Source organism: Botryllus schlosseri, chromosome 12, assembly GCF_051294905.1.
Source record: "Botryllus schlosseri isolate E-star chromosome 12, Bs_hap1, whole genome shotgun sequence".
Lineage (NCBI taxonomy): Eukaryota > Metazoa > Chordata > Ascidiacea > Stolidobranchia > Styelidae > Botryllus > Botryllus schlosseri.
In genome coordinates, this window is record NC_137247.1 from 10,555,903 (window position 1) to 10,571,326 (window position 15,424).

Genomic DNA, 15,424 nt, shown 5'->3' on the forward strand with positions numbered 1-15,424 from the left:
TAGCAATAGATAATTCTTTTAATTCGCCCCTTTGAAAGCTGATCGATATTTTTTATGACTTTAAATATAAAAGTACTCTTCCCCGAAAACGACGGTCCTGCTAAAAGACACGCCCTCCCTGTCGAGAAATCCATCACCAAGGCTGTTTTGACGCGACGAGACATGTATTCACAAACACACTTCTATATATATATAACAAGGATAGGTACACGAAAAAATATGGCGATTCAGAGCGTCACGCAAACCGTCCACACAGCGAATCTTACAATGTCCACGACCCCGTCTTTTTACACCAGAAGCGAGGTGTCATAATCGACGCGAGAAGACGTGGCATCATCAGGGCTCAGCGGTGTCATGGCCAAGACTCGAGGTCTACGAGGGGGAGGGTAAGGTGATACCCGCCCGGGTGACTTTTTTGTTACGATTTTAGTCAGATTCGGTCTTGGTAGCACTGGCGACTGATGTATGTCTCTGGCACGCTGCGGTGTCGCCACGACAAACGGGGCAGTCAGATTCGGTCTTGGTATCACTGGCGACTGATGATGTATGTCTCTGGCACGCTGTGGTGTCGCCACGACAAACGGGGCGTCAACCACGGTGGGTGATGTGTCAACGGATTTAGGGGCGCGACGATCTTCTCTATGACCCGATCGGAGATAACCCTGGTTCATGAAGCGGTATCGGGTGTTGTCGTTTCTTTCGTGAGTCAAGCGCTGATCACGGCTCTGTACGCTGCAGGAGGCACGATCGGTTGGGTCTGTGAAGCCAACTTGACGACGATTCAAGATACGGGCATCAGTCAGCAGTCGGCTCGTCACATCATCGCCTTCATATGTGAACACAGGTAGAAACTGCAGCTCCGTCACACACCGCAACAGGTCGTCTCGAAAGCTCATCCATTCTAGAACACAAAGGATAGTTACACATGTGTCGGGTAATGACTATTACTGCTTGGTTACCTGGTCTCAAGGTGGTGGCAGTGTGTAGACACTCCTGCAACTCTTTCTTGAAGTGAATCGTTTGCTGATCGGTCAGATTGTCTTCCAGCAGAATATCTTTCAGCACAGAGACACGATGCCAGTTGGCTTGGGTGTCGCGGTGAAGTCTATTGAGTGAAAGCTGGCCACAAACATGACTAATGAAATCGCTAGCTGAGTTATGAGTCATCTGGAAAAACAAAAATAACACACGTATTACAAACTGAAACGCCGCCTTCGAAAACTAGTCACAAGCGACAGGCGTTGATGATAGAAAAAGCGTTCAATGTGGAATAAAATTTCACAGTGAGCACCAAAAGATATACAATGTATGCCAACAAAATAGTGTCTTCGTTTTAACATGTCTTTGACGTGCCGCCGAAACACTATAAAATAAAATAATAGTAAGACTCCATACTTGTGTCACAATATACAACCCCACCTGTTTTTAGGAATTCCATGTGACTCGACAGGTCTTGTAGCTGAGACGGGCGAGGAGGACGCCAGCAGATTCTTGTGTCTATGAATAAACGTGCCTTAGCAACGACAGAGAGCTAATAGCATATTTACACACCCCCAATCTCCTCCAAGATGTTTCTGAGTCTTCTGACGTCCATGTTCAAAGCCTCTATCTTCAAGACCTCAGCCAAAAGTTCCACCCGGTCTGCCCCGTATTCGTGTCGTATGATCAGGCCAAACAGAACCCCAATCTCAAACTTGTCTTTCTGCTCGCATGGAGGTAAATGATCGTACCCAGACATGTACTCCCGCAGCGGGAAGAATTCTGCATGATCAATGTATTGATCCATCTGAGAATTGCGACAATTATGATTTCAATTTATGATGAATCATAACAGTTTCAACTCACCATGATTCCTTCTATACGCTGATAAAATCTGAAAAGAAAAACTCATTGTATTATACAATCATGAAACACAATACGCTTTTCCCCACCTGCTGTAAGCTATTGGCCTGTGGAGTTAATGCTATCGTCTGTAAACAACGCGAGAAAACGAGCACTATTGTGAAAGGTTCAAGATGCATAGAATAATTCGAATCAACATGAGAGCATAATGCGAAAACAGGTTTAAAAAAAAAGCACAGAATACGGAAAGTGCACATTTGGAAAAAATCATAGTTCCAAGGGTCTCGTATGAATACCGTCTGATTCGACTATTCGTTTACAGTAGAAGTGAGACAGGGCCGATCGAAATTGCTCATAGGTAAAAATGGAGGCATTTTTCCGTACAAAACCCGAATTAATATCCCCATGAGGTTTTTTCTCAAACAACACTTTCCGGTAGATGTCAGCAGTCAGTTTGTTTACCTTTGAGAGCCCTTTACACGAGTACTTATCCTCATTGCAATAATAAGTCTTTGCGGACAGACCAACGAAAATATTCGATTGTGCCTCAATTTTGAAAAGACCACTGGTCCGTTGATCATATCGATTACGAGCTTTACAACAGGCACGTTTATCATTGAACGATAGAGGATTGGCCAAAAATTCGCTACGGTGCTCATCACAGGCGATTGCTGGAAAATATTTGTGAAAATTTTCAAAAAATTCTGCTTGTTTTTCGGGTTGTACAACTTTTAGCAGGCTGTCAGAGGAGATAGCGCCGTACCAGGAATCAGTGTCCGAGTATAATAGTTCAATGGACCGTGGCAGGAGGTAGGTGGACATATACGAATGGAACCGTAATAAGGCCAATTTCGCATAACCATACACAAAGTACCCAATGTGGTTAGGTTGGTTCCAAACATGTTTTCTCAATTTCATGGTCACCTCAAAAATATCTGGTGACAACTCAATCATTGATTTAAATCTGGAGTCATTTACCAAGACCATAGCTTTTTGACGGTTAACAATCTTGACATCAGAATATTTTGTACAATTCGAGATAGTTTTACCTATACAGGAATTTCCAATGTCCTTATAGAACTGCCCTAGTGGCTTCTGGGACGGGTCATCGTCAGCCCGTCTTCTAGCCTCGGTTATCGTATCTACAAGAGAATTGAAACATTCAATGGGTTCAAACTCGATAGCTTGAAATATCTTAGTAACGATTAACCCATTCTCGAGGTACCACTTCAATAGTGGTGTTATTAACAATGTTTTTGTGGCCTGCAGAGTAGCAATCAAGAATTTCCGTGGCCGTTTCAAAAAACCATGTTGTTCAGCAAATGCTTTCATGTACGGGCCTATATCATCACGACTTACGTAAGCATGTTTGAACAGGGGACAGAACTCACTAAAATGCTCCTTGAGGTGACTAGGCACATGAATATCGACCTCAACGGCCCCAAAAAATTGATCTTTTGACACCAACTCTAAGAGTTTCGAACTTGAAAGGACCCGACATTTCACCATTTTACTGGATTCGAGCGTTTGAATAAAGGCAGCTATATCACTTCGTTGGCGCATAATGACCCATTGACATTCTGTGATGTACTCCAATTTATACCCCACTTTTTGAATATACTGGATTTTACGCTGCGTCGCGGCCCAGCGGGCTTGGCGATCCGGGCTGGCTCCCAACTCGCAGCCGTGACCATGGTGAAAACATCCAAACAGCTCAAGTGCAACAGGCCCTTGTGGAGTCCTATAATACCCATCAATACAAATCTGGAGCAGGCCGATACGATGCTCAGGACCATTGAATTGATGTTGGATTTTGACCCCCCGACAGTGCGCAATGTAGCTTAGCCATTGGTGAGCCATTTTTCCATAGAGCGGGGCCGTTTTTGTCCTGGAGAATAGAGTAAAATCTTCATTAGGTGACCACAGACAAGGATAGCCCCCCGGTAATCGTGAACGGAGAGTATCCAAATAAAGACAATTCGAATCCAGACCTAGCACCTGTTCTACAGGTAGAGCGCTATCGCCATAGATTTGGGGTTTGATTTTTGTGACTTTAGCCTCTGCATATCGCAATGAAACAACAGAAAGCCCGCCACGTAGATTTTCACGTATCAAGGTGTGTATATGGCTATACTTTTGATTCAACAAGGTGAATACAGGTGGTATGCTATTAAACACCAACCTTGAGGCCAGAGAGGGCAAAGATATACCATGTTTAGCCATGTCAATTGAGTAACGAGCAAAGAGTTGCTTGTGCTTTGTGAGGGCCTCCAGTAACGGCCCGACATCTAAACTGACATAGAAAGATAGATAGTCACGAAAAGTAGTCATTTTATGTTCCGCCCACTTTGATTGACACCAAAGATATTGCTCATCTGTTATATTAGACCGTTTCAGCTTGTTATAAAAATGTATGTGGTCTGGGAGGGATTTTTCATCCAATACTGATAAATCAGTGAAATAGTTATATGGAAAAAAAGCCTTCGTTGAAGCACAGTTATGACAACGTATGTATGCGTCATAACTTGTGCCGGCGCCAAGATACAAGGTCACATCCAAAAATCGGAACCTACTAGTCGACAAAGACATATATGACGTACCCCTCTTAACAATACTGATAGGGTCTGATAAGTACTCCACCAGATACGGGATAATCAGAGGTATATCATAACGAGACCCATTGAAAGAGAATACAGGTAATTGACTCAAATAATTCAAAAAACGCTGTTTCAATAAGGTCGCTGGGCTCATACGTTTGACATCCGGTTCAGTGGTATGCATTTCTTCAGCAATACAATCTAATCGTTCCAACACATCATGAAATTGTTGACATAATGCCTCAAAACACTCACTTTGGATCAATTCAAAACGTGACATCATCCTAGCAACCAGCGCTCCAGGGTCGCCATCACTAATTAGTACTTCTGGGGTCTCGTACCCCGGGAAATTACATGCGAAGGCCACCGCGGCCGGTATATGACAGTCCACATAGTGCACATTAGTAGTATCGTTTGGAGTCGAGCCTTTTTGTAATATACTTTCATAGTCAAAAACCAAGTTATATGGATAGAAACGAGATGGTTTGGGCACGATTATCCCCAATTCGTCCAACGCTTCAAATATAGTAGGCTCAGGCTTGAACATACCTCCCCGATAGTGATTAGGAATGTCTTTAAAACAATTATGACGATCGAGATAATATTTTGAGCTGAACAGGCGATGACAAGTCTCACAGCTATAATTCTTGCAATATGAGTTCACGTTTTTAATATAACATGAATGTCTTCCTTCTAAATGTACGTTAATTTTCAACCCCTCCCGAGCACCGTGTCGTAGTATATAACCGACTCCTTCTTTCAATGTGTAGACACAGATGGATACTTTAAGACATGACTCGACTTTATGTAAATCGGCCATGCATACCCCAGAATCAGGGTCCCCATATAAAGCGGAATATTGTGCCACCAGAGAGAGCGTTTTAGACTGCAAGTCGCCATCACTATAGTCAACACCACAAAGCATAACAGCGACACAGCGGAATATACAGTAATTATCGTCATATGGTACACCACGTCGATTTTTCATTAAAGTTAAAATACTACGCGAATTCACAATAGACTTTGGTATTTCGATTGTACTACACCCAATTAATCTGAAGTCAGATTTGTACACATAAAAGGTCACGTTTGTGACTGCCAAGACAACAAATTTAGTATCGTCTCTTTGAAAGCGAGCACTCTCGAAGCCAGCGGCCAGGTCTATATCGTCTACAAATTGGTCAAAGTCACTGCGATTGGCAATCATTTTAGGTGTATCCAACATAACACCCGCGTTCTCGGACGCATGATAGTATCTCAATTCGCTTGTCTCAACATTATCAAGTATGTGGGCAAAAGCGTAATTGATTCGAAAACCATACTGTTGTGAGACGAAGATGTCCTGTAGATCGTTGATGACGTCACTTGGGTTGCGGCCGAGTATACGGAAATTGTGTAGACTGCGTATACTGTGTGGTGCGAGAGTGGAGCTGCGAATGGAGTGCCAGTTTTCTTCCACGATCTCGATCAGATTTTCAGGTATACCCAAGCTGCTTGGTTGTGCGAAATCAGACACAATTCTAACAAGGTGTCGTCGCCTAGACATTCTGGAAACAAAAAACACAGAATCAATAACAGGTAGCACAAAACACACATTAATACATATGATATTACAGCATAAGCATGCAATAAAAACATGATAGCACACCAAAACAGTTACGTATTTGTATAAAATTTCATGGTAGCTCTGGCAGCTGACATCTCTTTGAGAAAGGCAACTTTTGCACGCATGATGCGTTCCAAGGGTAATTGCATACGCAAATCCTGTCCATTCGACTGAGAGAGTATTTGCGAAATTTCTTGTTCTATCCGGTTATAATCTTGAGTGAATGTTTCATGAGAAGGAAAACTAGATCTCGAAAGTATATCATCCACTTCCCCCAGAATAGTGAACATCGCTTCCGATGGGGCGATTGAGATAGCCTCAACAATGGTCGCCTTGAGGTGCTCCATCATTCGTCTACTATATTTCCCAAACCTCTCACCCCCAGGTCTACGTCTGGATGGGAATGCAGGAGGTTGGGCTGGATTTTCTACATTTTCTGGAATATCATTTGCAGGGCTAATCGCATCGAGCAGGTCTACCGGATAACCACCTTCCATCAATTCTGGTATCCCGTTATCAGCCATAGTCATGAGCAAAGATTTGTGATTATAAGCTCAATTTACACTTACTTATAGACACTGTAGCCACATGACAAAGCAGAAGAAGGTACGTAACACAGTTTAACAGTGCCAGCAAAACGCGGGAAGGCATTTTATGACCCTCCACTCGCCTTTTCCCCCAACCATTTGAATATACATACAAGCCTCTTTTTTCTCTTGTGCCATACTCGCATACCCAATTTACACTTACTTATAGACACTGTGAGCCACATGACAATTGGAAGAAGGTACTTAACACAGTTAAATAGAGCCGGCAAAACTCGGCAAGAAATTTTATGACAATCTACTCGGCCTTTTTCCCCCAACCATTTGAATATAAATACAAGACTCTTTTTCTCTAGTGACATACTTACAGGCATAATTACATCATGGCATGTAAATACAACCCGTACGAAAATATTGCCAGGAAGCGCAAGCTAGATACTGACTTGAAACAGGCTGCCCCGTCTCATATCCCAAATTTTGACAATGCTACCAGTCTCTATGGCACGCAAGTCAGCTTCGATGGACGTGTACAACTGGCGTCGACCAGACGACATGGACCCAAGATGACTTATATGAAAGTCTTGATCACAGATGGTAAAAAATCTCTACCAGGAGTGATATTCAATGACAAATTACTGGACTGCATCGAAACTGCATACAGACAAGGTCATACTATGACATTCTGTAACATCAAGATCACTGCTGACGCAAGAACTGATGCCCCGTCATTAATCATTGGTCGCAATTCTACTGCTACGAAGAGCAAAGCACGCTTACCCTGTCCAGAGATGGTTGAATTCCAGTACGTGTCCGCAGAAGATATCCAAAAAGGCTTGTATGATGACAAGATTGTTAATTACAGAGGTCTCTGTATTGCCACGGATTCTGAATCCATTGGCACAAACTCGGAGAGACAGCTACATTCATATGCACTAGTGAATGGTGACATTTCTGTTGATCTGAAAAATTGGGGTATTATACCGTTATTCACTGCTGACAAATATTATGATGTCACCCATCTACGTGTACAAGTCCGATCAGGCAAACGTGAGCTGTTCTTACAAGACTATTCGCGTATTTGCAAAGAATGAACTGTTTCATGTATGAAATAAAGAAACATGTGATTATTTTGTTGACACTATTTATCAGAGATTAGGGTTGGTTATAGTTAACTTTCTAACCTGCCAGAATACATCATCCTTCAATATCATACTCCTAGCTATCGTCTCGACTCAGCAATCTCACACGAGCGGTATGGAAAAGAGGTTATCAGATTGTAAAACCGCATGTTTGTGAGAGCACTATACGCAGTGATAATTAAAACAGAGCGAGACAGTACCGCAGTACATTAACAGAGGGAAAATCGGCGTGATACTTAATCAATACTCAACTCTCGCTTCCAGTATAGTGACCAAGCGACGACCGAGACCAATGTCCAACGTTTTCGAACAAAGAGAATAATTCCTCGACCCAGCGGGGTGTATTACAGGACAAAGGCGCTGTGTACGAGGCGACATGGCTGTTTTCGAAAGCGAGATTATCGATCCTCGGCATAGCAGGATGGATCACAAAACAAAAGGCGCTATGCAGTCTACGCGCCCGCATGTCATTTTCGAAAGCGATATTGATCATCGTAAATTAGGTCTTGGACAAAGCAACGATAGCAGCGCGTCGTATAATACCCGAGCTAGGTAGTTATAGTATACTATAAACCTGATCCTCGCACCGCCAACGAGCCGTAACCACAATTCTAATACCGCGACAATCCATACACAATTATACACCATACCGAGAGCTTTCAAGGTATCCGTCGACGGGCTTCGAGCGATTGTCGACACGTGATCCGTGCTCTGTGACCCGTAACAATAGCGGGCTTTATTTACATGGGTATTTTTTCATATTCTCGAGAACTCGAGTTGGCACGTATATTTATAACTATAACAGATCATCTCCCCTACCACAATCTCGGTCTATAAGCAGAGTACGATTCGCGTATGACACAGGCCGTGGGCGTCGCTTTGCACAACCGAGCGTATGGACACCTAAAACACGCACCAGGATATCTCTATCAGGAGAAAACTCTACGACAGACAACCACTACCAATCCCCATCATGCTATATATTATTATGCTACAGATAGATACATATTATTTTATTGTAAATAAAGGAAAATCCACTTTATCAATTCATCCGCCCGGCGTTGGCAATCCACCTAAAACACGAACCGGGATCTCACATACGGATCCGGAGGAACAAATACTATACTGACGTCATGTTTGACGGACAAATATTTCCAAATCCCATCGTGTTTACACGCAATTGGATTAATCAACCCACCGCGGAACGACACGTCAAGACAGGAGAACTATACCGATTCGTCGGCGTGCACACCATTGAAATTAAATGTCAATCCATTGTTATTCGCGGGAAAATATAATATATATCAAATATACAAGTCTCGTGTCCAGAGGCGAGGTAGAATCAGGAGTGGAAAAGTACAAGTAGAAGTACTCCAGTCTGAGTACAAAGGTCAATCCAGATTCTTTGTTCGTTTTCTCTCAGTCAAGCCCCCTTTTTTAATTGCCGCACAGCCAGAAGGGAATTCCCCTTCGAGTATTGCTGCAAAACTGAGAATGAGCTAATTCTTACACTGTTTATTATATTGATAATCTTGGTTTGTTTAAGTAAATAGGGTGCATGCGGGCAAATCGCCCATTTACCTAACTACTAAGATGCATCTTTTGATCGAAACGCGCCCGCTTTATACTTCATTAACTAGTACGTATGGCCACATCGATTTCAGACGCTAAAGCCACCGCTAATACTTTACAACACTAATGCCTAACCTAACCTAATGCCTCCTATTTGTTGTTTGTTTTTGACTACGGAACTAAACACGTATTTTAATTGACTCGGGAAGTGCAAATAACTTCATAAAAGCCCTGACTGATTCATTTGGTAGTCCTACGGTCGCGTTCCGTTGTCCAAATGAAACGATACTTCTCGGCTATGGTCAATCGCAATTGACGCTTTCATTCGGTTCTTCGGTCGATTATACGTTCAGTTTTGAGATCGCATCGCTGCCCTATTGCATAATTGGCGCGGACTGCCTTCGCCATTTTGATTGGACTCTAAACATGCGCGAGCGCACGATTAGGGATGAGCACAATCAAATAACGATCTCAGCCGTTTCGGACGTTCAGAAGGCAGGTTTGGTATCTAACATGACGTTACATTGTAAAAATTACAGCATCGCAGCACTGCTATCACGCTACCAATCAGTTTTTGATTCTGAACTCGACAGACCGCCTCTACATGAATTTGAATTTGATATACAGTTAACACATCACGCGTCATTTGTTGGATCGTTTAATCTGTCGATTCCCCTTACGCTATTGTACTAAACGTGTTACCTAAATAAAACTAAGCATGACTGTTGTACACAAAATTTCGACTTCTGGGACGACGCTTGACGGCGCCTTGGAATTTGCAAGATTATGACCTGTCATTAATTTTCGCAGAAAACTAGCTGCACATTTTATATCAATTTTGCCTCAATGACTTCGCCATTGTCTTGATGACAATAGCGTGGTCTCGGTTTTCTTTCATCTTTTGTTCTAAGTCTATATTCATTATTAGACTACCTTGCTTGATTTTTCATTGTGCAGATATGGTCGCCATGCAATTTTAGTGCATGGCTACTGATATCTGGTCACAGATATCCGTGAAACATTTTTGTATACTCACGATTCTCTTAACATCACCTATGCCCATTACAGCTATACTTGGGGAACTCGTGAAGTTGGGGTACGGTTGAAGTACGGGGTCTGTAGGTCTTCGCTTTCGCTCCCGGGTCGTATATGTAATGCCGTGAGCACGGGGAAATTACGCTTCCAAGTAATTTTCCTTGTACTGGCTTTGATATCTCGCCAAACCGTTTTTAGATATGGGGACTGCTGGTGCGCGATTCAGCAATTCTAATGCGCATGGAATTTATGATTTGCAACCCCCCAGTTCAAACTCATACTATTTACTTTCACGATTGCATAACGAAGCAGAAGTAGAGTCCCGCCGACTCGCGTCTCGCCCGTGCGCCATTTTCTCGAAATGATCCACTGACCGGACATTATCATACGGTTTTTGGATAAAATAATTATCCAGCGTTTAGGCAAATTATACCTAGAACACCGTTATTAAGGCGTATTCCACCGGTCGATACGCCATTATTATTATTAATCAGCCTTCGAAGCACACGAAAGTAGCTGGGCGCACGTTTACATTTGCGATATGTTAGGTGTGCGTGCTGTGATTATTACTTATTTGATTATTCTTTATCTTTCGATTCGTTAGCGGACCGAGTTATTGATTAGCCCGCGTCGACATGGCGATTTGATATCGACACTCGACTTAGTTCGCCAGCACAATGCACGTGTTTCGACATGCCTTGTTGACCCGTTTGGTTTTCATTTTTATTCTGCGTCATGTGTATGACGTCACTACTACAAGTAGAAGTAATTGCAACATATAGCGGTGCTAGGATTCCACCTACAGAGCTGATCCGCAATCTGCTTCGTTGCCTGCCATATGTGCATTTCGCAATTTTGTGTATACGTTTGCTTGCTACCAGTGTGTTTAACATTTTATTTTGCTCGCCTGTTGTTAGTATCCAATTTGCGACTGCTGCCGGCTTGTCTTACAATTCCAGAAACTCGTACCCGACATTCGTGCCGCCCCACCGAGAGTCGCGCTAGAGTACCGGATGCCGGAGACGCTCATTCGAACTTTCACCTGCTGCCGATACCAGAAACTGCATCATCACTTCGAATTGGAACGCTACACCGATTGCGTCCTATAGCCGATCGCGCGCTGGCTACGAATGCGTTTCGTACCAGAAGATTATTACGGCTTCCGCGACGGTTTTCGCGTTTAACGAAAGTCGACCACCTCCGATCGAGGGTCGTGAAAAGGCATCTGAGCAGTTCCTGCAGGCAGGTTCCCGCCATCGGCGGTGTTATGAAATATTACGATGAGCATTGACATTGGTACAACCCGGCATCCTCGCGACCCCACCACGTTGAGATATTTTTATTTTCGCCTATCCCACGTGGAAAGCACATTTTGCGTGCTCGACTGATTATGGCGGCACATTCGAATGGAATTTTGATTAACAGACGTTTCTCGCAACCATTTCGCAGCATGTCTTTGTTCTGCCTGGATATTTCCCATCGCTTTTTACAATTTTTCTCCCATCGCATCAACACTTACCGCCGCTCCCTTAAGCTTTATTCGATTATTAACTCCCAGCGGTTATGGAAATTAGAACATTGGTGGTTCACAATAACACACAACTGGTTGCTCTATTTTTCGTTCGTAAATAGGGTCACCACATCCTTCCCACACTAATTATCCATTCGTCTCAGTCGATTATGAATTAAGTGCGGCGGTAGTGCCCTATATTACAGCGGTTGGCGGCAACTTCTAATCCCTTGTCGATCTCCGCCATTCGCTTCCCTTGCCCTTACCTTTCTCTTCTCTCATTTAAATAAAACATCAAAAAAAACTTTTTTTGTTGCCTTTTCCAACCATCATGTAGTTGTATGCAATTGTATCTTGGACCACGGGATTTGACCTCACATGATAACCATCCGCTGCAATCAATCCATACATTATGTATTTAACTGTATTGCGATTATTTCATTTTGTACTTGCATCCCCTGTTACATTTAGTAACCTATACGATTTGATTATCGCTATCACTCCCTTTTAGATGGGACAGTGTGGATAGGCTCTAGCTCCCTCTCTCCTATCTGTATGGAGGAATACCACATCACGTGACTTATCGCACAGTTATAACCGAGCGCATATCGCATATTAGCCCCTTTTGATATGAGACTCAACGTACGCCGTATAACCTACTGCTTGAAGTAACCATCCGTCCAATACATATGGAAAAGGCAATTGTCGTCTATTGAACTACCAGTCAAAGAGCTACACGCAGGACGTCGTTCGTATCCGCTAATGCCAGATAAGGATATTGTAAGCCGCTATCCATGACATACGGACTTGCGGTATATACCATCGCAGAATATCGGACAGACAGCTCCTTTCACCGCACTACCGATATTTCCCCATTAACAAGTTATACAGCAGTAGCCAACACCTCAATCGCACGGATTTGGTTTTAATGATGCAGTAAAAATATGAAGTCAAGATTAACCCCGTACGCCTGCTAGATTTTTTACATCAGAAAACGATATCAATCTCATTGATTGGTTGAATAAGCATCATTCGCTGACTATATGTATTTCGCTCGCGATGTTGTGTGATTGCGGGTCAAGCTCGCAGCAGCGAGTCAATAAATATTCTCCAACGGAGAGCTGGCTATTCCGAGCAAACTTTTGTAACAAAGCAAGTAAAACTTTTGAGATTGTCAAGGTGCATGCTCGTTTAATGTTGATTTTTTTATGCTGCCAGCGCCATGCACAGAGTGGCCCGCAGTTGAAATGCAATAAATTGGAATCAAAGATGTTATAATGAAGTGAAAATTGTAATATATGAAAAAGGTTCACAGTGCAGAACCTACCAAGGTTCTGTTGTGAACGCGAACCTCTAAATTTCAGAGGTTCACACACAGAACGCGAACGTGAACCTCACGTTCACACCATCCCTAGTTACCATATTTCTGTGACCATAGAAAACTGTTTTCTATGTTGTGACTATAGAATGTAAACGTGGAATGGCAGCGACCGATTTTGCAGCGTCGTTCCGCTTCGCTGAAGCTTTACTCAGACTTATTTTACGGCAGCTACTGTAGGATTTCTGGCAATCCAAAAGTTGTCTTCCAGAGCTCAGAATTTACTGAATCTGGTCTTGTTCGAAAGCTACTGTCGCACTGATTCCGAAAATGTAAATAAACCTATGATCAGGCACTGAACCGCTTAGAATTCGCCCTCCAAGTCTGAATTATCGGCATTGTCCGAACAATCGAAGAGCCGCAATGGGTCATTGTTATGGTCATTGTTTTGCGGTCATCCGATTGTTCTGAACAATGCAGATTTTAGATGTTGAGGGTGATTTATCATCTCAGTACGGTGCTTCACCATATTTTGATTGGTATTTTCGAAATCAGTGCGACAGTAGCTTTCGATCAAGACCGGATTCAGTAAATTCCGAGCTCTGAAAGACAACTTTTGGATTGCCAGAAATTCTACAGTAGCTGCCGTAAAATAAGTCTGAGTAAAGCTTCAGCGAAGCGGAACGAAGCTGCAAAATCGGTCGCTGCCATTCCACGTTTACATTGACCCAAATTCCGGCAACTCTTTAGCGCCCACTAGTGGATTTTAAAATGAGTTATGACGTCACACTAGCAAAGCTTTGCTCATAGAACAGAGGTGGTCACGAACCGGTTCAGGAGTATGTGGCTGTGTGTTGTGTAACCGGGACCGAAAGCACATGTTTTCAGCCCCTTCCCGCCCAAATAATCAATGATTTTGAGCCCACCATAGGGTAGTCGATGTAACTTCTGGGACGGGTGGCTTGCTACATGAATCTGGTTTCTATAGGCATCTGGTCGTTAAATTTTTTGAATGAATTCTGTCAATAATATTGGTTGTTCTGTATATTACTAGATAGTTACTACTCTCCGCCCACATGATCAGAGTTAGCGGTAGAACTGGTTTGGATCATGAGTTTGAAAATACAGGGAGCGTAATTGTACATCCTTAAGTCGTGTTCATGCCCCACCGATAAGATCGTTTATCAGCCTTATGCCGGTGCGCACCACGGAGCTTTATAAACACCTCACATCCGGTGGTTTCCAACCTTTTATGGTCGCGACTCCATCTCCAATTTGAAAATGTTCCGTGGCCCAGATCAAAATTTGACGAGCTGATTACTAAAAGAAGTCAGCACCTTTGCCCAGACTTACTCACGGGCTATTTTGGAAGCTGATTACGTTCAACATATTCGCGAACCCCAGAATAAAGGCAAATGACCCCCACGTTTGGAACCACTATCTTTGAATAAAGCATTTAAACGGCCTTTAGCGATCTCTAGGAATATACCGTTCTCCTATAATTGCGATTACAATTAGGCTTATTCCAGTGAATGAAGGTTTTTTATTTTATTTATATTTTATTGCAGTTTTTGCGAGGGTGGTGTAGTCTTCATATTAAAACAATAAATATGGTAGTAAATCGCGCCCAGCGCGAAGAAAATTATCATGCATCAGCATAAATATTCCCAAAAATAATGTTTTTATGTTGATTTACGAAAAAATTATGAGCCTACGTCAAGTCTTCAAAATTCCGGACATTTGGCATATTTTAGAAATTCCTCCCGGACGCTAGTTTAAACAGTGAAATTCCGGACATGTCCGGGAAATTCCGGACGTATGGCAACCCTAGTATAGAGACTCCTCTATAATGCCAGTCTGAAAGGTCCCGTCAAATAAAGCCTACTTGGAAATATTCTCTGCTTTACTTCTCATTCAGTGTGCATTCTTAATCTATAGAGTATGACTATAGAAAGTGACTAGTCACTTTCTAGTCACTAGTCACTAGTCACTAGTCACTTTCTATAGTATGACTCTAAGGTGCATGCCTCCTCTCTACATCGCCTAGGCCCAGGTGGGTGTCTGATTTCAAAGACAACTCCAAGTCGTTTCGAAACCATCCTATCGTTTCATTGTATCGTAGTTTTGTGGTGTTTTGAAATGATGAAAATACCAATATACTGATACTGATACTTTACGCTTTTACCGAAAGCGATCTCGTTTTTTTATAGTCTGGCAAGAAGGATTTCCGACAAACCGTGGATTATGCAGAACAGGCCGC

At 42.8% G+C, this 15,424-nt stretch overlaps 1 protein-coding gene across 2 annotated transcripts; it reads right to left on the bottom strand.

The window, feature by feature from the left end:
- On the bottom strand, nucleotides 1–8,715 carry LOC145452035 (uncharacterized). 2 transcript variants are annotated; one of them, XR_013919174.1, is made up of 7 exons: nucleotides 7,368–8,715; nucleotides 1,932–5,986; nucleotides 1,846–1,873; nucleotides 1,552–1,786; nucleotides 1,420–1,497; nucleotides 960–1,167; nucleotides 1–901 (listed from the first exon to the last, which is right to left on the bottom strand). XR_013919174.1 is itself a non-coding variant. In XM_080330248.1 (6 exons), the coding sequence occupies exons 5-6, from the start codon at nucleotides 1,165–1,167 to the stop codon at nucleotides 288–290; spliced, it is 822 nt and encodes a 273-aa protein (XP_080186374.1). In that variant the 5' UTR covers nucleotides 1,420–1,497; nucleotides 1,552–1,786; nucleotides 1,846–1,873; nucleotides 1,932–2,091; the 3' UTR covers nucleotides 146–287. The 2 variants fall into 2 exon arrangements, 1 of the variants encoding a protein (XP_080186374.1); XM_080330248.1 differs by lacking the exon at nucleotides 7,368–8,715 and having other exon boundaries at nucleotides 146–901; nucleotides 1,932–2,091.
- Nucleotides 8,716–15,424: the final 6,709 nt, after the last annotated feature.